General features: G+C 44.2%; 1 protein-coding gene across 1 annotated transcript in view; it reads left to right on the top strand.

Moving 5' to 3' along the window:
• The window catches only part of MEIOB (meiosis specific with OB-fold), a 51145-nt gene that overhangs the window by 2968 nt on the left and 21232 nt on the right, over positions 1 to 26945 (top strand). Inside the window, exons 3-8 of the mRNA XM_063429538.1 lie at positions 6309 to 6366; positions 14049 to 14180; positions 19555 to 19627; positions 19929 to 20124; positions 21012 to 21112; positions 25606 to 25658. Of these exons, the coding sequence (XP_063285608.1) occupies positions 6309 to 6366; positions 14049 to 14180; positions 19555 to 19627; positions 19929 to 20124; positions 21012 to 21112; positions 25606 to 25658 (613 nt within the window). The remainder of the gene's footprint in view (positions 1 to 6308; positions 6367 to 14048; positions 14181 to 19554; positions 19628 to 19928; positions 20125 to 21011; positions 21113 to 25605; positions 25659 to 26945) is intronic.

The following is a 26945-nucleotide window of genomic DNA, read 5'->3' as shown; positions in this document are numbered from 1 at the left end:
AATCATGCAGTGACCTGCCTTGGAAAGACTTCTCATTGAGCTACTTTGGGAAGTCTGTGACTGGGCAGTAACAGAAAGTCTAGGCGGGGGGAGGGCTTCATACAAGAGATTTGCAGCTTTTGCAAGCTGTTTTTAGATATACCCCCAAAGAACAAATGCATAATTAAAAGTATGCATGTTTTTATTGGGGATATATCTATTAAATAGTGATTTATTTTGTATTTGGGCAGTGGAGTGTCCCTTTAAGTTGCACATCTAAGTGAAAGTGAGTGCCTTTTTACGCAGGCCCGTATACCACAGACCGCTATTGCCTGCAAAAATCCTTTATTGTACATACAGGGTTATTTACTGACTAAACTATGTAGCAAATCAAAGTCTAAATGGCAAAATAGAGGCTAAATGTTAGTGAAATGGGGATAGTTTTAGCCTCTGTTTTGCCATTGAGTTTTAATTTGATATAATACAAAGTGAATAAATCCATCATTGTGGTTTCCCTTCCTAATCCTCACTGGCTTCTATAATAAAGTATTCAAATTTGACGAGCAAAAGTTGCTGCGTCTGGCAGGAGGAATGGACGGTGTGTATTTGTCTGTCAGTGTATGTATGCGTGTCTGTCAGTGTGTGTGTGCATGTCTGTCAGTGAATGTGTTTGTCAGTGTGTGTCAGTCAGTTAGTGTATGTGTGTCTGTCAGTGAATGTGTGTACCTAACACTGAGTGTATATATGTCTGTCAGTGAGTGTGTATGTGTGTGTTTGTCAGTGTGTATCTGTCAGTGAGTATATGTGTGTCTCAGTGTGTGTGTGTCTGACACTGAGTGAGTATGCGTCTGTCAGTGAGTGTATCTGTCAGTGAGTGTATCTGGCAGTGTGTGTGTCTGTCAGTGAGTGTGCATGTGTGTCTTGTCAGTGAGTTTGTATGTGTGTCTGTTGGTGAATGTGAGTGTGTGTGTAACTGTGAGTGAGTGTAACTGAATGTGGGAGTTGTAACGGACCGTTTCAGCCTAAAAGGGGAGAAATCAGTTTAGGCGATAATCCCCTTTTCTGGATACAGGCACAGCTACTGCAGAACACCACACTCCCGATCTGGATACGAAATAACACTCCGAACTGGAACAGCTGAACAAGAAAAGCATACAATCGGCTTACACTCTTGGCAGTCAGCTTACAATCCAATCCCCCCCAAGAACGAGACGACACTTCATTTTGAGGGTTAAGCAGGAACTCTAGACTGGGACACCCAGTCTGGCTTTTATTTCCAACTCACACATACAGGCCACACCCAGGGGGAGGCATAAAATAACCAATGACATAGATGTTACCTCCCACACATCCCCTCCCCTTAGTGTGACACATAATCCCATTATGCATACAGAGTAAAATATACTTTTACACAACTTTCATAACTTTAAAACCATACATCACATTCACATAAAAATCCATATCCACAATCAATCCATTCAGGGGAACAACATATTAAAAAATGGCATGAATCCGACCAGGGGTTTAAAAGTTACTAAAAGTATCTTTTATTCCCCCTGGCTCAAACAGTAAAAGTAAAACATCCCCACAATGCATCCTGGCTTCCTCCCTTCTGCCCTGGAGATAATTGGAGAAGAAATCTAATTATCCAGGACTAGAGGCAGACTCCATTAACCACATGGTTGCAAAAAGACAGTAAAAGACATAAACTTACATACTGATACATTTAACACATAAAACACACATTTCTACATATCCCCAGTTTAACTGAACACATAAATACCTACATAATAACCTACATAATATTTAAGACAGTATTACTGTGATATGTTACAAAGTCTTAAAGGGACATTAGTCCCAAAAGTCCCAATATGTCCATTGCTGATTTTAAAGGGCCAGTAGCAGCAATACAAATTATTACCTGCCCAAATATAGTCTTTAGAGTGCAATATGTCCAGGGGCCATAGTCAGCGGGCAGGAGGCTAGCAGCCAGGCTTCTCCAGCCCACAGTGGCGAAGTTGGTTTCGCCACAATTCTCCCCTTTACCAATTAGACTAACAGGGTATCTGACCTCCTGCCGGTCAGTGCCCTGGTTAGTCCAGCAACCCACCCACAGAACAGAAGTAGTAGAGCAGCCCACCCATAATAAACAGTTACCACACCTGGGTGAGGGAGAATTTTGTCCCAGTTCAGGTGCCTCCCCACGGCTGGGTGAGAGACTGATAGGCTGCCTTGGTGGGTTGCTGAGGGGGCAGAGACCAGCGGTACTCTGTCCTGTTGCCAGCACTACCACGGGAGTAGTCTGGTGGGAGCCTGGCTGCTGGAGACCGACTGTCTCCCCTTTAGATATATCGCTCTGTGGCTGGGGGACAGGACCGACCGTCCCTATCCCTTGTGCTGTAAGTGCAGAGACTACGGTCCCATCTGCACAGATGTGGGGCTTAACATCTCCCCTTGGTGGGTTAGGCTGCCGCTGAAGAGAGGGTGTAACAAGCTCCTCTCTCTGGACGGTAAACTGCCGCTGGGGAGGGGGTTTAGCAGGCTCCTCTCCCTGCCACTCTTTCTGCTGGTGGAAAGGGGGACCAGCTGTCTCCCCTTTCATTCTCTTGTCCGGCTGCTGGGGTGCGAGACTGACTGTCTCTGCTCCCTGCAGGACACACTGCCGCTGGGGAGGATGGACGACACCATCAGCTCCCTGGGGCACACACTGCCGCTGGGGAGGGAGGACGCTGCTCTCCTCTCCCTTCGCTTCACACTGCCGTCTTGGCATCTCACTTTGCTGCTGGGGGGCAGGAACAACAACCTCTGCCCCCTGTAACTCAGCCTGCCGCTGGGGAGGAAGGACTGCACCTTCGGCTCCCTTGGACACACACGGCTGCTGGGGAGGATGGACGACACCATCAGCTCCCTGGGGCACACATTGCCGCTGGGGAGGGAGGACGCTGCTCTCCTCTCCCTTCCCTTCACACTGCCTTCTTGGCATATCACTTTGCTGCTGGGGGGCAGGAACAACAACCTCTGCCCCCTGTAACTCAGCCTGCCGCTGGGGAGGAAGGACTGCACCTTCGGCTCCTTTGGACACACACGGCTGCTGGGGAGGATGGACGACACCATCAGCTCCCTGGGGCACACATTGCCGCTGGGGAGGGAGGACGCTGCTCTCCTCTCCCTTCACTTCACACTGCCTTCTTGGCATCTCACTTTGCTGCTGGGGGGCAGGAACAACAACCTCTGCCCCCTGTAACTCAGCCTGCCGCTGGGGAGGAAGGACTGCACCTTCGGCTCCCTTGGACACACACGGCTGCTGGGGAGGATGGACGACACCATCAGCTCCCTGGGCCACACATTGCCGCTGGGGAGGGAAGACTGCAAACCCCCTGGCCCGCTCTGATTCCCACGGCAAGTACTCTCGCACTGCTTGCTTCACACGCTGTACTATATCCTCTGAGATGTTGGGTCCGCATAAAGCCAGTATCTTGGTGACCTCTCTGTCATACGCCTCTTGAGTGTAGCTGGGTGCCATGCTTGCTCTGCTGCAGTTGGTTCCTTGTAGATAGGGGCGCTGTACGGGTACTGGCGTTGCCCTCACTTTGTAATCCAGGAATGGTGTTGTCTGTAGCTGTCCCTCTGGTTGTAGGAACGATCCCACCGCTGCCACCAATTGTAACGGACCGTTTCAGCCTAAAAGGGGAGAAATCAGTTTAGGCGATAATCCCCTTTTCTGGATACAGGCACAGCTACTGCAGAACACCACACTCCCGATCTGGATACGAAATAACACTCCGAACTGGAACAGCTGAACAAGAAAAGCATACAATCGGCTTACACTCTTGGCAGTCAGCTTACAATCCAATCCCCCCCAAGAACGAGACGACACTTCATTTTGAGGGTTAAGCAGGAACTCTAGACTGGGACACCCAGTCTGGCTTTTATTTCCAACTCACACATACAGGCCACACCCAGGGGGAGGCATAAAATAACCAATGACATAGATGTTACCTCCCACACATCCCCTCCCCTTAGTGTGACACATAATCCCATTATGCATACAGAGTAAAATATACTTTTACACAACTTTCATAACTTTAAAACCATACATCACATTCACATAAAAATCCATATCCACAATCAATCCATTCAGGGGAACAACATATTAAAAAATGGCATGAATCCGACCAGGGGTTTAAAAGTTACTAAAAGTATCTTTTATTCCCCCTGGCTCAAACAGTAAAAGTAAAACATCCCCACAATGCATCCTGGCTTCCTCCCTTCTGCCCTGGAGATAATTGGAGAAGAAATCTAATTATCCAGGACTAGAGGCAGACTCCATTAACCACATGGTTGCAAAAAGACAGTAAAAGACATAAACTTACATACTGATACATTTAACACATAAAACACACATTTCTACATATCCCCAGTTTAACTGAACACATAAATACCTACATAATAACCTACATAATATTTAAGACAGTATTACTGTGATATGTTACAAAGTCTTAAAGGGACATTAGTCCCAAAAGTCCCAATATGTCCATTGCTGATTTTAAAGGGCCAGTAGCAGCAATACAAATTATTACCTGCCCAAATATAGTCTTTAGAGTGCAATATGTCCAGGGGCCATAGTCAGCGGGCAGGAGGCTAGCAGCCAGGCTTCTCCAGCCCACAGTGGCGAAGTTGGTTTCGCCACAGGAGTATGTTTGTGAATGTGTGTGTGTTTCAGTGAATGTGTGTGTTTCAGTGAATGTGTGTGTTAGGTTAAACACTGTCTGTGACAATGACTGTGTATCTGTCAGTGCATGCATCAGCAGGGGCGTGTGTCTGTCAGGAAGAGAAATTTGGAAGGGGGGAGGGGCTCCAAATGTTGTCATGCCTAGGGCAGCACAAAACCAGAATACACCACTGCTTCTATCCCATAAAAAAAAAAAAAAATACTCTGCACATTTATAAACTGTATTTTGAAGTGCTAGAAAAGGGTTAAAGTAAATGATATGTTTAGGCTTAGAGAGGGGTAAAATTTTGTTTTATAGAAAAGTATATTGGATTTGGATAGAAAAAGGTTAACTTTAAGACTTTAAATGTTTAAATAAAGAGGATATTTACAATTAAAGAGTGGCTAAAGTCAGGATAACATGGATGCTTGGGGCTTAGAAAGGTAGTGGAGAGGTAGTTAGGTTAAATGACATGCTGAGTGTTAAGGGATTAGGACTAGTGTGGTTTAAGGGTCGTTTGAGTGTACTGTATTGGACTGCAATGAAAATCAGTCCTAATCACCGCCATCTTCAATAACACTGTTTTTACTAAGAGCAGCAGTTGCCACCTGCAGAATTAATAAGGGAAAAATACACCTTTGAAGAAAGATTTTAAATGCCAAAGATAGGTGCTCTTACTGTGCATGTACCTGAAGGTAGGTGGCTACTTTGCATACTGGCAAATGTGGCCCTACTTGTACTGTAAGGGAAGAGGAAAAGCAGACAGAATCAGTTAGACAAGAAAACGTTAAATTAAAATGTATCCTGCAGGTTTTTTTTTTTCATTTTTGAACATTTAAGTAATTTTACACCTTCAGTTATGAGTGTTACAATAATAGATCAGAACTTAAGAATTGCCAACACATCTTAGATAAAAGCATCTATTTTATTATTCACACATACAATAAATCTATCGCGTGCATATGAATATGAAAAAGTGAAAAAATGCGCACATACATTACCCTAAAACAAGCTTCCCACACTTTATGCGTTTCATGGTATGCATGAATTTCTTAATAGGCACCTATGTCACCAAAAACATTAACCAGGGGCAGTTTATTAAACAAATAACAAAGTTGCATATATATTCTCAACCATTATCCATAGTTTATATGTGATTTAAAAATAAATGTTTGTGGCTCACATTTACAACATTCATAAGGGATATTTACTTGTTTGAAAAACTGCTTAGATTGCTTGCTAAACGCATTACATGTTGCTATAAATTTATGTTGCATTTAAGTTACACAGGAAATTAGAATAGTTAAGGACTCTACAGGCAATGAATGTTAGTTACTTCAACCAATTAAATGATTACATAGAAAAACAGTATGTCAGTATCTTGTTACTTTCTGCACATGTCAGTTTCTGTGCTTGTTGTTTATAATGGTTTCCATAAAATATAATTCTACATGGAACAAATTTACAGGCTCTTGTGGAACAAACTTAGTTACATAATTGCTTTTAAGAAATATGTGTATTTTAACTTGTGGTGTACAAGACCATGAAATCTAATTTTTGCAGTACATCTGTGTTTTATTTGTGTATTCGCATACCATTTTTTTTTTTATTTTTCAGAGCATAATAGGGATTGTAATTGGCAAAACAGATGTCAAAGGATTTCCAGACAGAAAAAGTTAAGCCTGTTTCATTACTTTTGGAGAGTTTTAAGAAATGCGTGCCACTGTGAATTTTTATTGGCTTCGAGCAATACAAATGGTTAATGTTAATTTGTACCTGCAAATTACTTAATTCTTACAAAAATGTATACTCAGATTTAGTCTTAATTAAGGGATTCTTTAATTAACCCCAAAGAGAATAATTGGACATTTTTGCCATGTGACAAGTTAATTGGAGATTCAGGAATAATAATACATTTATAGCATCCCACTGTGGTAGATATAGAATAGACCATTAAATTAATGTTAATTTATACATAAAATTTATACTTATGTTTATAGTACTGTTGGCCAGCTCTCTATTCCCCCTCTTTCTCCCCTTGTGTCTCTTTCTTCCCCCTCTGTCTCTTTCTCCCCCTCCCCATCTCTCTATTCCCCCTCTTTCTCCCCCTGTGTCTCATTCTTCCCTCTTTCTCCCCCTCCCCATCTCTCTATTCCCCCTCTTTCTCCCTGTGTCTCATTCTTCCCTCTCTGTCTCTTTCTCCCCCTCCCCATCTCTCTATTCCCCTTCTTTCTGCCCCTGTGTCTCATTCTTCCCCCTCTGTCTCTTTCTCCCCCCTCCCCATCTCTTTATTCCCCCTCTTTCTCCCCCTGTGTCTCATTCTTCCCTCTGTTTCTTTCTCCTCCCTCCCTATCTCTCTATTCTCCCTCTTTCTCCCCGTGTCTCATTCTTCCCTCTCTGTCTCTTTCTCCCCCATCCCCATCTCTCTATTCCCCCTCTTTCCCCTGTGTCTCATTCTTCCCCCTCTGTCTCTTTCTCCCCCCTCCCCATCGCTCTATTCCCCCTCTTTATCCCCCTGTGTCTCATTCTCCCCCTCTGTCTCTTTCTCCCCCCTCCCCATCTCTCTATTCCCCCTCTTTCTCCCCCTGTGTCTCATTCTTCCCCCTCTGCCTCTTTCTCCCCCTCCCCTTGTGTGTGTTTCTCTCCTTTCTTCCTGTGTCTCTCGTCCCCTCTGTCTCTTTCTCCCCCCTTTCCCTGTGTCTCTCTCTACCCCACATCTCTCTTCCCCTCTGTCTCTTTCTCCCCCTCCCCATCTCTCTATTCCCCTCTTTCTCCCCCTGTGTCTCATTCTTCCCTCTCTGTCTCTTTCTCCCCCCTCCCCATCTCTCTATTCCCCCTCTTTCTCCCCCTGTGTCTCATTCTTACCCCTCTGTCTCTTTCTCCCTCCTCCCCGTGTCTTTCTATTCTCCCACTGTCTCTTTCCTCCCCCTTCCCCCTCTCTGTTTTATTTTCCCCCCTCCCATTTACCGACAGAAGTCACAGGGGGCCGTCCGCGTTCCATGCTGGAGCCACCGGGCCAGGTGGCAGCCTCGCCGGTCCGGCGGCACTCCTGTCCTGTCACTAACGCCTAGGACGGAAGGAGGGAGGAGCATGTCTCTCTCTCATGCTCCTTTTGTCACGATTCGGGGAACCCAACACGCCAACACACACACAGACACACACACAGAAAGTGTGCCGTACCGGTCCTTAGAGTGGCCGGGCTAAGCACACACAGAATAGTCAGAAGACAAGCCGAGTAACGGGAACAGAATAACGAGAAACAAGCCGAGGTCAAAGGGTAGGAGAAAGTCACAAAGTCAGTATAACAAGCCAGAGAGTACGTAACCAGAAAGCACACGTTCAGTATCAATACTATAAAGCAAAGACCACAACAGGGCACAGATAGACAGGAAAGGTAAGTATTTAAATCCTAGCCTGAATCCTGATTGGCTAACCACCAATCAGTATTAACAAACACACGTGGGGGATATCTATACCCCCCACTGTGTTTGTTGCACTGTAGCTTTAACGCCGGGTCACGTGAGTGACCCCGGCGCTTAGATAACAGTGCCGGCTCCCAGCGTGCAGCGTTAGACATGCTGCCGCTGGGAGGAGGAGAGGAGGACGCGAGCGGCGTGTCAAGAGGAGAGGACGCCGCTCGCTTACCGGTAAGGGGAGAGGGGACCGCGGGCGGCGACGGACCGAGGGTGAGTGCTGCGAGAGGATTGCAGCCTCCCCTCACCGCTGCCCGCGGAGCCCTGACATAACCCCCCCCTCGAAGACCGCCCAGAGGGCGGGAAGCCGAAGGCTTCAAAGGAAACCGCGCATGAAAGGAGCGGATCAAGGAGGGGGCGTTCAAGTCAGAGACAGAAACCCACGACCGCTCCTCCGGGCCATAACCCTTCCAATCAACCAGATACTGCAACCGACCTCGAGAGAAACGAGAATCAAGGAGAGCAGCCACCTCATAAACGTCACTAGAGACCGCGCGGAGGGCATCGGAACGCCTGAGAGAGCCAGAGAACCGATTACAGAGCAAGGGCTTCAAAAGGGAGGTGTGAAAGGTGTTAGGTATGCGCATGGAAGGGGGCAAGGCCAGGGAGTAGGATACAGGATTCACCCTACGCAACACCTTATAGGGACCAAGGAACTTGGGCGCGAACTTCATCGAGGGAACCCTAAGGCGGAGATTCCTAGAGGACAACCAAACCCTATCACCCGGAGCATAAGAAGGAGCCGCACACCTACGACGATCAGCAAACCTCTTTTGAGTAGCAGCAGCACGACAAAGAGCAGCATGGACCTGATCCCACATCTTCCGTAAGGAGGCGAGGTGCTCGTCCAAAGCGGGCATTCCCTTGTCGGAGAATACACCGGGAAGGACAGCGGGTTGGAACCCATAAGCCACCATAAAAGGACTTAAGCCAGTAGACGAATGTGTCACAGTGTTCCTGGCGAACTCAGCCCAGGGAAGAAGATGAGACCAGTTGTCCTGGTGCGCATTCGTGAAGCAGCGTAAATACAACTCCACAGACTGATTTGCTCGTTCGGCAGCTCCATTAGATTGCGGATGATAGGAGGAAGTAAACGATAAGGAGACCCCCATCTCAGCACAAAAGCCTCTCCAAAACCGAGAGACAAACTGAGGGCCCCTGTCAGATACGATATCTTGTGGTATACCATGCAAGCGGAACACTTCTTTGGCAAACACCTGAGCCAACTGAACCGCAGAAGGTAGCTTCTTAAGCGGAATGAAGTGCGCCATTTTGGAGAACCTATCCGTTACAGTCAAAATCACTGTCTGCCCATCAGATGAAGGAAGATCCACAATAAAGTCCATGGATAAGTGTGTCCACGGTTCCTTGGGTACAGATAGGGGCATAAGGAGTCCCAGGGGTTTAACATTAGGGGACTTACACTGTGTACAGACACGGCAAGCCTGCACGTAATCCACCACGTCTTTTTTGAGTGAGGGCCACCAAAACTGTTGGAGAAGACCCTTGTAAGTCTTGGTAACCCCTGGATGACCAGCCGTTTTGGCTGTGTGAAATAAAGTTAACAACTTCTTTCTGTCTTTTACTTTCACGTACAGCTTACCAGTAGGGGTCTCAGAGGGTGCTTGGGGTTGGTATGACTTGATACCATCAAGAAAAAGAGACGAGATAACCAAACGGGTAGTGGCTATTATATTAGTTGTGGGTACAATGGGCTCAGGAGTGGAGGTAATTGAATCTACAGGTTCGTACTGGCGGGAGATGGCATCTGCCTTGACATTTCGATAACCAGGCCTGTATGTGATTATGTACTGAAAACGTGAGAGAAATAAAGACCATCTAGCCTGACGAGAGGATAACCTCTTAGCATCTGCGATATAGGATAGATTTTTATGATCGGTTATAACCAAAATCTTGTGTCTAGCTCCCTCTAACAAGTACCTCCATTCTTTAAATGCCATCACTATGGCTAATAATTCCCTGTTCCCAACGTCGTAATTCTTTTCAGACTCTGACAAGCGTTTTGAAAAGTAACCACAGGGAAGGAGGGGTTCGTCATACGATTGTCTTTGTGACAACACTGCTCCTATACCTGATTCAGAGGCGTCTACTTCCAGTACAAAGGGAAGGGAAGGATCAGGATGGTGTAACACAGGGGCAGTGGCAAATGCCTTTTTTAGAGTCTCGAAGGCCACAATAGCATTAGGATTCCAAACCCTGGGGTGTAAACCCTTTTTTGTCAGTTTAGTGATAGGGGATATAATGGATGAGAAGTTTTTAACAAACTTTCTATAATAATTGGCAAACCCTATAAATCGCTGTATTGCCTTAAGTCCTTGGGGAAGAGGCCAGGACAGTATAGCTTCCAATTTTGAAGGATCCATGCTGAATCCTTGTTCAGAAATAACATAACCCAGGAATTGTACAGAGGTTTGGTCGAATAAGCATTTCTCTAATTTACAATAAAGACCATTCTGCAACAACCTTTTAAGCACCATCCTGACATGAGTATGATGTGTCTTCAGATCTGGAGAATATACAAGTATGTCATCTAGGTAGACTACAGCACAGACATGCAGTAGATCTCTAAGGACATCGTTTATGAGGTCCTGAAAAACGGCAGGAGCATTACACAATCCAAAAGGCATGACCAGATACTCGTAATGCCCACTACGCGTATTGAACGCCGTTTTCCATTCATCGTTCTCCTTAATACGAACAAGGTTATAAGCCCCCCTGAGGTCTAGTTTAGTAAAATACCTAGAACCTTTGACACGATCAAACAATTCGGTAATGAGGGGAATCGGATAGGCATTTTTAATCGTTATATTGTTTAGGGCTCTGTAGTCTATACATGGTCTCAAATCGCCCTCCTTTTTTGCCACAAAAAAGAAACCAGCACCAGCAGGAGAGGAGGACCTTCTAATAAAACCTTTACTTAGGGCCTCCTGTATGTACTCCTCCATTACCTGGTTCTCTTTTTCAGAAAGAGGGTATACCTTACCCCTAGGCGGCATAGTACCAGGTAAGAGGTTTATGGCACAATCATATTCACGGTGCGGGGGTAGTTTATCTGCCTCCCTTTTTTCAAACACCTTAGCTAGGTCTGCATACACATGAGGAACATAAACAGAAAGTGGTTTGGCTGTGGGTACATTAAGCAAGCCAACAGGACAAACACAAGTCATACATTCCCTTTGACAAGATTTCCCCCAGGAGAGAATCTCCAAACAACCCCAATCAATCATCGGATTGTGTTTAACCAACCAGGGAAAGCCCAAAACGACAGAGGCTGTAGGGGAGTTGATTATTTGAAAGGACAATCTTTCCTTGTGCAAGGCACCCACAGACATAACCAGTTCTTTGGTCTCATGGGTCACCAGAGGTTTCTCCAGTGGTCTACCGTCTATGGCCTCCACAGCCAAGGGAGTAACCTTTTGGATCAGAGTCAAAGATGCGGTTTTAGCAAAACTCTCATCCATAAGATTGTCAGCAGCCCCTGAATCTATCAAGGCTTTGGTAATCACGGTAGTATTACCAACAAAAAGGGTAACCGTAATAAACGGTCTACTAATGGGGACGTGAGGGGTAAACGACATAACACCCGAGGTCGACCCCTCTTTAGGCCTTGGGTGCTGCAGTTTTCCCCGCAATTCAGGGCAGGTTCTTAGAAGATGTCCCCTTTTCCCACAGTAAAGGCATAACCCTTCCCTTCTTCGGTATGATTTTTCTACCTCAGTTAACCCAGTAACACCCAATTGCAAGGTTTCAGGGGGAGGTTGGCTAGAAGGGGGTAATGCCAGTAACGCAGTACTGGGTAAAGCAGGTAACATCTGTGTATACATACGCCTCTGACTACGTCTCTCTCTAATACGATTATCAACACGGATGATATAATCTATAAGATCATCCAGAAGGACAGGCAATTCCCTGGACGCTATTTCGTCCAGGATGTAAGCAGCCAAACCCTCCAGAAAGGCTGTAACGAGGGCATCATTATTCCAAACCACCTCAGCTGCTAGAGTGCGGAATTCGATAGTGTAATCCGCTACAGATCTGTTAACCTGTCGGACCCTAAGCAGAGCTTTGCCAGCAGAAGCAACCCTACCGGGTTGATCAAATGTGCGTTTGAATGCGGTCAAAAAGTCTGCAAAGGACATTGGGGAAGCATTCTCCCACATGGGATTAGCCCAGGCTAAAGCTCTCCCTGACAAGTGGTTTATCAAAAAGGCAATTTTAGTTCTGTCAGTGGGATAGGAACGTGGGTTCATTACCAAATGGATGTCAATTTGATTGAGGAAACCACGACACAAAGCTGGGTCACCACTATAGCGCTGTGGCGGTGTCATATGGACTATATGAGCAGGAACGGGTACTGGAGTGGCAATGGGTTCGGACACAGCAGCAACCGCCTCCTGGACGGCAGGCTGCTGGTGTGCAGTACGAGCCAGTATGGTCTGCAAAGCTGGAGCAAACTGATCCATACGGTGTTCCAAGCCTTCCATTCTAGCCTCCTGATTAACTAGGAGCTGTGGTATGTCAGCAGGTTCCATTATGGCCCTGTTGTAATGTCACGATTCGGGGAACCCAACACGCCAACACACACACAGACACACACACAGAAAGTGTGCCGTACCGGTCCTTAGAGTGGCCGGGCTAAGCACACACAGAATAGTCAGAAGACAAGCCGAGTAACGGGAACAGAATAACGAGAAACAAGCCGAGGTCAAAGGGTAGGAGAAAGTCACAAAGTCAGTATAACAAGCCAGAGAGTACGTAACCAGAAAGCACACGTTCAGTATCAATACTATAAAGCAAAGACCACAACAGGGCACAGATAGACAGGAAAGGTAAGTATTTAAATCCTAGCCTGAATCCTGATTGGCTAACCACCAATCAGTATTAACAAACACACGTGGGGGATATCTATACCCCCCACTGTGTTTGTTGCACTGTAGCTTTAACGCCGGGTCACGTGAGTGACCCCGGCGCTTAGATAACAGTGCCGGCTCCCAGCGTGCAGCGTTAGACATGCTGCCGCTGGGAGGAGGAGAGGAGGACGCGAGCGGCGTGTCAAGAGGAGAGGACGCCGCTCGCTTACCGGTAAGGGGAGAGGGGACCGCGGGCGGCGACGGACCGAGGGTGAGTGCTGCGAGAGGATTGCAGCCTCCCCTCACCGCTGCCCGCGGAGCCCTGACACCTTTGCGGTTCCCACATCTTGTGCTGGGAATTGTGGGAACCGCAAAGGAGCATGAGAGAGAGACATGCTCCTCCCTCCTTCCGTCCTCAGCGTTAGTGACAGGACAGGAGTGCCGCCGGACCGGCGAGGCTGCCACCCGGCCCGGCGGCTCCAGCATGGACCATGTCCGAAGTGCCTGACCGGTCAGTCCGCCCCTGCTGTAGGTAGTTTAAGACAGCAGTCATGACTATTATAGGGTAGCATTACATAACACTATTCACAATAATTTTCTTAGAATTCCTTTTACGTATACATAAATTCTCACTATACTGAGTGAGTACTATCACCTAATTGTTTTAAAGGTCTGGTTTGGATAGTTGTCCACTTAAGTCTTAAATTAGATTTAACTCACTGTGGTTATTACTTTGGGGGCCTGTGCAATCAGTATATCAAGATTGGTCCACCCTGGAAAAGTTCAAAGCTGAAATTCAAAGAAGGTCCCATAGCATGAGAAATAAAGGAATCCCCAGACAATTGTTTTGCTCTCTTGTATGCTTTTTTTTTTTTAGTAAGGTACGGGTGATACAACTTTAGGCACAATAAACAAAGGTTCCAGATAGCCTATCCTTTTGTAGTTTTTGGTTTACAGTAAAAAAATAAAATAAAAAAAAATCCCTATGGTTTTTTTCAATATTATTTGCTTAGATTTTGGATCTGAAAGGTACACATTCAGTTTCACCATAAGGGATTCACCAGACTACTTTATAAATGCATCTTCCTGGGGACGAGGGGAATACATAAAATCTCTTGCTGAAAGTTTCAGAATTGGCGATTGTGGTAAGTTACATTATGTTCCTCAATATTTAATTAATTAAACTTTTGCATTTTTGTTATACTGAGATGAACCACACAAAATGAATTTCAAACTAATTTCAAACTAAAAGAAACATACAGCTGTATCTGTGACTATTATAACATAAATTATTTTATCTAACAATGCTCAATATACAGATAACATCTGCTAACTTGTCCTCTCTTAAATGGATTGAAATTAAATCTCTTGCCTGACAATTTTCAGTATAAGAAAATGTCTACTAATTGTTTTAGTTTGAAAGTGATCCCTATCCTCCCATGCAGTGAAGTCCAAACACAATTCAGCAATGCAATAATGCCTGTTTAAGAGTAAGTGCCCTTGTGTGATGGGAACCTTGACCATTAGCTCCTTTTGACAAGGGTTGGAAAGGGTAATCCCAGCATTGTTATGATTTAAGCAACTGTTTCAGGAGTATAAATTTTTGACACAAAATAATACAATCATTAAACAATGTATTATCGTCTATTAACATTGATACCCCTGTTTCTTAAAAAGTCTGTTTACGCCATTTGTATTGAAGTGCTTAAAGAGACACTGCAGACACTGAAAGGGGTTTACTGCATACCTATCTTGTTTCAACTCATAAAAGTCCTGATTCCACGTTAAATAGCAAGGAGAGATTTGATAGGGAAACTTTAGAGAAGCATTCTGTTGGGAAATTGCCTCGACCTTCACATTTGCTAAGCGTATTCATGGCAATTGCCATGCATGCGCCAATTTCATCCAGACATAAAAGGGAGACTTTCATCACTGGCAGTCTTGAAATTTAGTTTTTTTTATTTATTTATTTTTTGTATTAAGGGTGCGCCTAGCATAGATAGGGTTCAAGGAGCACTCCAAACTTTGAAACCAAATATAGTTTTGTAACGTTGGAGTGTTTTTTTAAATAAGGATGGTAGAAATATAGTATATATATATATATATATATATATATATATAAAAATAAATAAATCTGCTGACAGCTACCCAAATGTAGAATATGGCTAGGTGCTACCTGCATTCGAAATATATAAAAAAATAATATTCAGGGTGCACTCACAGGACTTTGTAAAAAAAATCAACCGATATTCCGAACCTCGTGGAGCTTGAAAAGGACCCGCCAGGGTCAAAACATCAGTCGATTGGTAGATGTAGTTGTCTTTTTTTTATTAAAACCACAAGTGAAGTTTACAAAGTGAGTGCACCCTGGATATTATGTGTGTGTGTGTGAGTGCACCCTGGATAGACCCAAACACACACACTGTTACACAGACACACATTGACACACATCTGGATACACAGACACAAGTACAGATACAAACACTGACATACATACATACATATAAACAGGTATTGACATGCAGATACACAGACACACAATGACACTCATACAGATACTGACACATACAGATACACAGACACACACATATACACAAGGGCACACATTGACACATAAATTCACAAACAGGCACACAGATAGATACACTGACTCACAGATACACATACAGACGACACACAGATAGCTACACGGACACATAGATATACATACAGATAGATACACAGATGCACATACAGACACACAGATAGGTACACTGACACACAGATACGTACATAGCCACAGATAGATACACAGAAACGCATGCACAAATATATATATATATACACACACAAACAGAGATAGATAAACAGACACAAATACAGACACACATGCAAAATGTGCACATATTAAGCCACCCTCCTGTTTCATACCTTTTGGATGCAGGGGGTGTCTTCCATGGGGTCTAGTCTGCTGGCTGAGGCTGTTAGAAGTCAAAGGCTCTTGCAATCTGCACCCCCTCCTCTCTGTAATCCTTCCGCGTGGCTCAGTTTGTTAGCTGGGAGGAAGTGACCGGTTTTCACTTCCTCCCTGCTATTATTAAAGGAGCCTGATCGTACCACTAACTAAAGACACTTTGCCATCGGGTGGCCCTACGTGCACGGCCCACTCGATGAATGCGCGTGACCCGGTGCAGCGTTAGTTCCTCCGCTGGGTAATAACAGGACAGTGATTGTCCTGGGTTTAGTGTCAAGTCAGCAGCTCAACTCAGTCTGACACAACAAATGCATTTAAGTTGTGTTGCTTCCCCAAGAGTTCATTTAATGTTATGGAATAAGTCACAGGGGATGTATTGGAATCAGCCATTCCTTCCAGTTTACATTGCGATTTCAGTTTAGTAAAAAACTGAGATTCCCCAGGCCCAAATTTATTTATTTATGTAATGAATTGTTTATTTATTATTATTTTGAACTAGTGATTAGTAGTGTGATTTGTAAGTGTATGTTATACTGTACCAGCCTACCCAACCACTCCATATAATATCTATACACTCACTAGTATCAAACGTATATCAAAGATTATGGTTGTTATGGTTGTTATGCCCCCTTGAGCTTCAAATAAAACACCACGGTCTAGCCCATTAACCGTTAACAGTTTGTGTCTGTTTTGATTGTGTGGTCTTTTTTTATTGAGATATATACTATTGCCTACCATACATATACATTAACTAAAAATCTTTTATCTGTGTTAAATATTATGTTAATGGTGATCAGGGCCGGCCTTAGGGGTGTGCGAGCTGTGCGGCCGCACAGGGCGCCATGGAGCAGGGGGCGCCCTGACAGCCGACACAGCCCGCACATGGCCGGTGTCAGGGTCTATTTAAAAAAAAAAAAAAAAAAAAAAATCGCGGCAGAGGGGGCGGGGCTTACCGAGCTGCGGGGGCGGGGCTTATCGTGAGGCAGAGGCGGGGCTAATACCTCCCGAAGCCCCTGCTGCACAGGAAGAGGGAAGGAGTCCCTGCTTCCCCATCAGCCAGCTGCATCCACTGGATAGAGGTAAGTGTGACTGTTTGCCTGTTAGCCCTCTTTTCCAGCCCTCTATGTGTCCCACTATTCCCCCCTCCCAGCCCTTCATATGCTCCTATACCCCCCCTCCAGCCCTTCATGTGTCCCTATAGCCCCCCCAGCCCTCCATGTGTCCCTGTACCCCCTCCCAGCCCTTCATATGTCCTTATAGCCCCATGTGTAGCCCCCTCCCCAGCCCCATGTGTCTCATTATAGCCCCCATGTGTCCCTATAGCCCCCCCACATGTCCCATGTGGCTGTGTGACTGTGTGTGTGTGTGTGACTGCCTGTCTGTGTGTTACTGCCTGTCTGTGTGTGTGACTGCCTGTGTGTGTGTGTGACTGCCTGTGTGTGTGTGTGTGACTGTCTGTCTGTGTGACTGCCTGTGTGTGACTGTCTGTCTGTGTGTGACTACCTGTCTGTGTGTGTGTGTGTGTGTGTGTGAGACTGCCTGTCTGTGTGTGACTACCTGTCTGTGTGTGTGTGTGAGACTGCCTGTCTGTGTGTGTGACTGCCTGTGTGTGTGTGTGTGTGACTGTCTGTCTGTGTGACTGCCTGTGTGTGTGACTGCCTGTGTGTGTGTGTGACTGCCTGTGTGTGTGTGTGACTGCCTGTGTGTGACTGCCTGCCTGCCTGTGTGTGTCTGTCTGTTTGTAACTGTCTGTCTGTCTGTAACTGTCTGTGTGTGATTGGCTGCCTGTGTGTGATTGGCTGCCTGTGTGTGATTGGCTGCCTGTGTGTGTGTGACTGCCTGTGTGTGTGTGTGTGACTGCCTGTGTGTGTGTATAACTGTCTGTCTGTGTGTGTGACTGTCTGTGTGTGTGTGTGTGTGACTGTCTGTGTGTGACTCTAATTGTGTGTGTCGCTGTAGCTGTGCCATTGTGTGTGCCTGTGCCTGTATGTGTGACTGCCTTTAACTGAGTGTGTGTGTGTGTGTGTGTACATGCCTGTAACCAAGTTTAAATTTCCCCCACCCCTTCCTGTCAAGGCCGCACTTTGACTGACAGACGCTCACTCACTGACAGACGCACACTCACTGACAGACACACACTCTCATATACACTGACAAACAATGACATACACACACACACACTATTACTTGGACACACACTGACAGATGCACACTCTCACTGACAGACGCATGCACTCACTGAAAGACGCACGCCCCCACTGACCGACACATACACACTCACTCACTGACACATACACACTCACTGACTGACACACACATTCACTCACAGACACACACACACACACTTACAGACACCTACAGACACACACACACACATTCACTCACAGACACACACACACATTCACTTAGACATACACACTCACAGACACACACACACACAGACATTTCCACTAACACTCACAAACTAATATTTTTTTAATTTTATTTTAAATCCACCCAGCCTCCATGGGAGAGCTGGAGTGGATTTCTTGCCTGCAGTCCAGTGTGGCTGCTGGGCGGGCAGGCAGGGGGCGCACAGACTGAGTAGGCGGCTCTTAGTGATGCCAGGAGCCGGACTGACGTCATATTCCGGCTCCCGGCTTCATTAAACGGCGCAGAGGGAGCTGAGCAGGAAGAGCTCAGGTGAGTATGCTCCTTCGCTTGCCCGCTGCCAGCCTCGGGGGGGGGGGGGCGGGGCTCAAACATGGCCAGCCGGCCAGCTCTTGAGCCCCCCAGGACGTGAGGCAAGCAAGGGATCTGCCTGGGGGTTTGGGCGGCTTTTTTTGCCACCCCCTGCAAAGTGCCACCTAAGGCAGATGCCTTGTTTGCCTCACGATATACACGTCCCTGGTGCCTGTGTGTGTTACTGTATTCAGGCAACTTGGAGGGTGGTGGGGGGGCGCCATGAAGACTTTCCGCACAGGGCGCCTATTTGCCTAAGGCCGGCCCTGATGGTGATGATCAGCCAACAGCAATCAAAAAAACAGACATCAATGTTACTTTGTTGTTTAATGATGGAAATATGTGTCCTTGTGCTTTTCTGTGTTGGAAAAGAAAAGTGCTTGGACTATAAATTATTTGTTTAAATGTGAATATGCACATAAGCATGTTATAATAATTGTGTGTGTGCCAATATTTTCTTAAAATAAGTACTGTTTGAAAATCATATAAATAAATACACTAATTACTATATAGATATAAACAATCCAGAAAAGTTGAAATAAATAAATTATATTTTAAAGTACATCTTATTTTTCAGAAATTTGTTTTGGTAAATATTTACTGGCTTTCTAAGCACAGAATGCATCAAGTACAATATTTACAATTACATGCAGATATGAAGATATTTCACAAAACGTTCAAAGGGTACACGACAGCCTGATTAGTACTCTGCAGTTAAATTTTACTTTGTTTAGACTGTAATAAGTACATTTGTTTCATTTGTGAATGGTGTGGTTTAATTATGTCTATTGATCATTTCTGACTGAGCATGCAAACTATTCTGAATCATATCCACTTTCTCTTAGTTATAATTGAAAATCCTCTTGTGCAAACAAAAGACGTAGAAAGAGAAGAAAAATTTAATCCTTCGACACCAAGGTAAATTATAAGGTCCTTGCTCCTGGCTCTCATAGGGACAGTAAATGTTTCCGTTCACTTAACTTAATTTGAAAAAAAAATATTTTAGATTGAAAACATATGAAATCTGTCCATTGAGTGTAACATGCTTATAACAATGTTTAAACAACATCAGGAATGATAGATCACATCATATGTAATGTGCTTTTACAGACTCTGATCAGACAGTTTGTATAACATTTTGATTGCACTATTTTGACAGAATACATTGGTTACTTTTGTTATGAGAGACAGCTTAGAAAAAGTCACTATTTTGTTTTAGTTACTACAGGTTACTTATAAGTGAAGTTCATTCCTTGGTGAAGATTTGTTCCAAACATGAAGTGGATAGCAATCTTCTGTCCTTATTGCACATACCTACGAAGGATCCACAAGATTATTATTCTTTGGGTGACATTGTTGCCAATGGTCAGGGTCTAAATGGGAAAATTATTAATATTCTTGCAGCAGTTAGAGCGGTAGGTTCAAATTCACTTTAGATATAACAGTCAATAGCAATTTCATCTCTTATTCAGCAGGTTATTTTGAACAAACATTTGAATATATTAAATAGGGTTTCAGGTACCAAGGTATCCAATGAGATTTGAATGAGTACTAAGATTTACGCTTTGCTTGAGGATGTCTAAAGTCTTGCAAATCCTTATGGAAAAGCATTAATTTAATGCTTTCCTATGGGGAAGGCATAATATGCTCTCCGTGCATGTGTATTAGGTTCCCCCCCCTTGCTGCGATGTCTCTGTAGGAGGAGAGTGATCCAGCACTGATGGACCTTGATGCTGGAATCAGATAGGTCTAAAAAGGGGTTTTAATGCTTTCGTTGACTGGAGGGCATTGGCATAGGGACACTGTATTGTTAGGAAAGTTAGCAAATCCTTTACATACAGGAAAGCATAATAGCTATATTTTGAAGAAAATATGTTATAAAAGGATATCATTATATGTTTTAAAGTAAATGGAAACTATTGCTAAAATATAGGTTACTCCTATCCCACTGTAAAGGCCAGTCACAGGGTTAACAATCTAGAATGCCAGGCTGTAGGGGGATTATATGAGCACATGTATGAGTGGGGGAATAGTAACTGTAGTGAGGGCACATGCTACTGCAGTTTTCTTTGACTGCTTGTGCCACTGATGACCCTGGATACACATTGCCAATGGTACATGGAAACATTCTTGTATAGGTCAAACGGACTCATATATGAACAAGATTACTTAGCTCTTTATATTGTTTATTATAATGGCAGATTTAACTGCAAACTAGCATTAGAACATTGTCTAATGATATGTCAACTTTAATATCAGTTTTAAAATGCATGTATACATATATAATTTGTTAACTAATTAGGTTGGAGAAATAAAGAATTTTATTACATCTGATAAAAGAAGAGGTCAGAGATGTGAAGTGAAGCTGTTTGACGAGTTTGTGGTTTCATTTGCAATGATATGGTAAGCTGTATTGTATATACCATTACAGGCAGTCTACGTACAATGGCATGATAAAGCGTGTAGTGCATTATGGAGCTTTTGCCCTGAGTGTTGCCCAACAATATAAAGCAGTGGTAGTCAACCTTTTTCTACCTACCGCCCACTAATGCATCTTTTTGGTTGAAAAAAATGTCCTTACCGCCCACCAGTTTTCGCGCAAATGCAGAATATTTTTAAGAAAGGAGGGTGTTTTTTTAAAAAAAATAAATGTACGTACATTTATCTTTTTATTTCTACTTAATGCAGGTTTATAAGGTTTTTAACTTTATAACATTTAATGAGAAAACAAAGTAAATTGAAATTACCTTTACTAGTGATTAATAAGATCCTTGAGGTTGATGCTGCGAGACTAAATATTTGATATCTGGTTGATTTTCGTAAGGAACAAACGAAGGTCTCTTTCAGTGATATTCAGACGACTTCTCTGTTTGCGCATAATATGATTTCTCATTTGTGCGTCAGCTCATCTCCTCTCCCTCCTCAATTCCCCTCCCCACCTTTTTTTCCCCTTTTTTCTATTTTTTAACCGTCCTTATAGCAATGCCCAGTAGGAAGGCTGAGCTAGGTAGCCCACTTACTATAGTCCACTATAACAGACAGGCACACATACAGACACATATACAAGACACACACACAAAGACACACACACGACACACAAGACACACAAGACACACACACACGCACAAGACACACATACAGACACACATACGACACACACACAAGACACACATACAGACACACACACAGGACACACATACAAAGACACAGACAGGCACACATACACACAAGACATATACATACAAACAGACAGGCACACATACAAACAGACATGCACACACACATGCAGACACACACATAAGACATACATAGACACACACACATGCAGACACACATACAATGACACATACATACAAAGACAAGACACACATACATACAGACACACACACACATATATATACAGACAGACACATACACACACACAAGACACACATACGACACACACACAGACATACAAGACACACACACACGACATACATACAGACACACATACAGACACACATACGACACACACACACACAAGACACACATACAGACACACACACAGGACACACATACAAAGACACAGACAGGCACACATACACACAAGACATATACATACAAACAGACAGGCACACATACAAACAGACATGCACACACACATGCAGACACACACATAAGACATACATAGACACACACATAAGACATACATAGACACACACACATGCAGACACACATACAATGACACATACATACAAAGACAAGACACACATACATACATACAGACACACACACACACACACATATATATACAGACAGACACATACACACACACACACACAAGACACATATACGACACACACACAGACATACAAGACACACACACACACACACACAAGATATACATACAGACACAGACAGGCACACATACATACACACAAGGCACACATACACACACAAAGACACAGACAGGCACACATACACACAAGACACATACATACAAACAGACAGGCACACATACAAACAGACACATGCAGACATACATACAATGACACATACATACAAAGACAAGACACACATACATACAGACACACACACACACACACACATATATATACAGACAGACACATACACACACACACACAAGACATACATACAAAGACACATACAGACAGACACACACACAAAAGACATACCTACAAAGACACACACACACAAACAAACACACACACACACACACATTATATTTAAGTCACCCTCCTGTTTCCTACCTTTAAGGTGCAGGAGGGTGACTTTCCCTGGGGTCCAGTGGTGGCTCAGGTGGATGGGAGTCAGAGTTCCCACTCTGACTCCTTGGTGTTCCTCCCGCGCGGCTCTCAGTTTTAGCTGGGAGGAGTGACCGGGGAATCACTTCCTCCCAGCTCTGATGTCATCACAGGGGGCCCGGTCGCGCTGTTAAAGCGCCCAGCGCTGACCGGGCCCCCTTACAATCCGCATCCATCGGGTGGCCCTGACAGCATGGGCCACCCGATGGACACTTTGGAAGGCGGCCCCGGCGGTTTACCGGGCGGGCCGGAGCCGCAAATGGTCACAGCGGTATCCAGTCGCACGGGTACCGCCGGCTCGCACCTGCCCGCCCGATCAACCTGGAAATCCCTACCGCCCACCTGGAATCCTGAAACGCCCACTAGTGGGCGGTAGGGACCAGGTTGACGAACCATGATATAAAGTATTCACATACTGATATAGTAGCACATTGTCGACCCTTCACATATGGACAATATAATTAGCAATGTGAGAAATTATTGAAAACGTGTGAATTTGTGCACATGTAAGGGATATGTAAATTCCTTTGTCTACCCCACTCATAAAACACAAAATTTTAGAGTTAGGTAGCTAAAACAGCTTGTGTGAAACATACAATTAAATGTCAACACACTTGATTTTTTAATCTGATCTTTAATTGATTAATTAAAGTGCCTCAGTCACATTGCAGGATTATATTAATCTTTTTAGTTCCTCTATTTCTCCTTCAGGTTTTTCAATTCACCTTAGATTTTCAGTTACACATAATGTTACACATAAGCTAATTTACCCACAATCCATCAGTCAAAAGACCTCCACAGAAGGGAAAACTGTAGACATTGTGGATAGAGGAGAACAAAATGGAGTTGCCAGTATTGAGATTCAGCATCAGCAGGAAAATATATCAATGTGAATAAAGGCAATTGGAATTGGAGAGAGTATGATCTTTAAAAAACAAAAGGCATAAGGAAAGGAAAATTGAAAGAAAAAAAAAACACGACAGTGATTTGAAGTGGTCATGGTGCCTGGAGTCTCTATGTGCAGTTTAAAACATTCACTTTAAAACATTGCACATACGTAGACTAACCCTGTTACTTAGCCCACTACTAAGACTGAGCACCTACCTTTAAATACAATTCTAGCTGGAAAAAAAATCGCTCTTCAGTGATTATAGCCCTTTCCCAAACACTAGACGACTCATAGTGTAGGGTACAACAATAACAACAGTTTATTGTCACTAAACAGCCATATATATATATATATATATATATATATATATATATATATATATATATATAGCAACAATAACAAAAGGAGGTCATCAACAGGCACCTATGTGTCTGGGGGATGATTCAACTAAATTCTGCTGAATTTAATAAATCCCTAGACATCAGGACTCTGTATAATAAAACATTAAAAATCATAATTTTTACATAAATTATACATTCCCGAACAGGTCTCGTTCCCCCCAGTAATGTGTCCAAAAATATGTACTTAGCCTGAGAAATCATCAAGTGAAGTTTGACTGGGCTGAAGCTACACCCTGATATGGTGCAAAGTTCCAGGCTACCACTGCTAAGTGCTAGTCTTTGAAAATGTCCTGTTATGTCTTAGGAAAAGGGGGCTCCCCTGATGCAGCCTCCGCCACAAACCCCTTAGATGCCAGAGGTGTAACTCCACCTCCAGTAGAGTCATAGAGGTGTGATCAGCTCTAGCCTGGCTAATGCCAAATCTGTGCAATTTTCATTGTACAAAATGTCAGTCATTGGCTAAAAAGCTGTCAGCTGAAATTCTCAGCCTAAGAATGCCAACAGCGGCAGCATCTAGCTTTTGCCAGATGAGTGTCACAGGACTATCAGGGAGCACTGGAGCCTGTTAAAGAAGAAAACCAGTTGTAGTGGTTATGATGATGCTTGGAGTAACACTTTAAAGGACCACTATAGTGCCAGGAAAACATACTTGTTTTCCTGGCACTATAGTTCCCTGAGGGTGCCCCCACCCTCTGGGTCCCCCTCCCGCCGGGCTCTAGGGGGAGGAAGGGGTTAAACTTACCTCTTTGTCCAGCGCTGGGCGGTGGACTCTCCGCCTCCTCTCCTCCTCCTCGGCTGAATGCGCATGCGCGGCAAAAGCCGCACGCGCATTCAGCCAGTCTCATAGGAAAGCATTCACAGTGCTCTCCTATGGACGCTGGCGTCTTCTCACTGTGATTTTCACAGTGAAAGCGCGGAAGCGCCTCTAGCGGCTGTCAATAAGACAGCCACTAGAGGCTGGATTAACCCTAATATAAACATAGCAGTTTCTCTGAAACTGCTATGTTTATAGAAGAAAGGGTTAATCCTAGCTGGACCAGGCACCCAGACCACTTCATTAAGCTGAAGTGGTCTGGGTGCCTATAGTGGTCCTTTAAGTTGTTTTCCACAATACCAATGTCACCTAAAATTCTTGAAATCTTCCCACCCTGGCCACAGTCCAAGTTGTTTGCAAATATTCTTTACACTTTGCTGGATTCTGTTATTAGAGTAATTTTTCCATCACTGACAATCTAGATGTCAAGACTGACTCATAGAATTGATATTTTGATCATTATTTTCCATTTTCTATCTTAAAATTAGCTGGGATATTGAATCCATCCAAATGGCTCAGTCTTGGATCCCACGAGAAACTGGTATGCTGTGCTTTTTTGGTATTTCCATATATTTAAATATTGTTAAAATGAAATTCTTGAGTTTGTATATTAATAACTTGACATAAATGAGTTCTTAAACCACATATATAGATTGTATGAAAAAGGTACTAAAAATAATACTTTAGCTGTAATAAAACTCGTTGTGAAGACTCTCATACAAAATAACATCCAAACATAAGAGTTTTGCCCTTAAAAAATAAATCAAATGCTTGTATAAAATGTATATTTAGCTTCAGATTGTTATCCATGGATCAAATACATAAAGTAGAGAAAAATAAAACAAAAACATAGTGTTGCGGACCGTTTCAGCATAAAAGGGGAAAAATCCGTTTAGGCGATAATCCCCTTTAGATAGACCAGCAGCTACTATAATCACCAACTTCCCGAACTCCCAAACTGCACGAATTCACCAACTCTCGAACAGCAGACACACGAACCCTGGGAGCAGCCGAACAGGAAAAGCAATACGAACAGCTTACACTCCTGGCAGTCGGCATACAGTCCCCTTCCCCCCAAGAAAGAGACACACTCCAGCTTCAGGGTTAAACAGCAACAACACTGATTTATTCACACACAGGCTTATATGAGATTCTCCCATGCAAGGGAGGGGTTTACAGTACACCAATCCAGTTTAAGGTACAACCCACACATCTCCTCCCTCCAACATATCTGTTAACACAATTAACAAGGACATAGTTTTACCCAAGTTTTGGATGTACCCTAAATACTTGGGGTACATCCACAAATCCAGATAGCCCTAGTCTGGAGGAACAACATATGTTAAAATCAGCCCATTCGGATAAAGCGTTCGGGAGTTATGGGCAGGCAAAGTTTTGACCGACCGCATGGGTAAAGTATCCGAAAACAGTTCCATGCATTTTGGCCCTGCGGTCGGTCACAGAAAAGGGAACGAAACAGACGAATTGCCTGGGTTATGGAGCCTAAGGGGGATTTGCAGGAATCCCCTAGTTCGTGCGTTTCTTTCTACCGAACGGCGGGCCGTTCTGTAGTTTCCCCACGAAATCCTGGAAGTCTGGAGGTCTCAGCGGTGTTTGCCTAGTCGAGTGTCCGTTTTCAGTTCCAGACGCTCGACGGCAAAACACCGCTGTTCGGTAGTTTAAGATGGCCGCCGCCACGTGTTCGTTTCCCGAATGGCGGCCACCCAGAGGACAAAGACCACACTACACTGATTGCCAATTACCCGTTTGCAACATTGTTGCAAACGGTAATTGGAGGCACACTTAGTCCTGGGTGGTCTGGTTGTTC

The sequence above is a fragment of the Pelobates fuscus genome, chromosome 8 (assembly GCF_036172605.1).
Source record: "Pelobates fuscus isolate aPelFus1 chromosome 8, aPelFus1.pri, whole genome shotgun sequence".
Classification (NCBI taxonomy): domain Eukaryota; kingdom Metazoa; phylum Chordata; class Amphibia; order Anura; family Pelobatidae; genus Pelobates; species Pelobates fuscus.
Note: the sequence above shows the minus strand (reverse complement) of the source record. Positions and strands in the feature narration are given on the sequence as shown.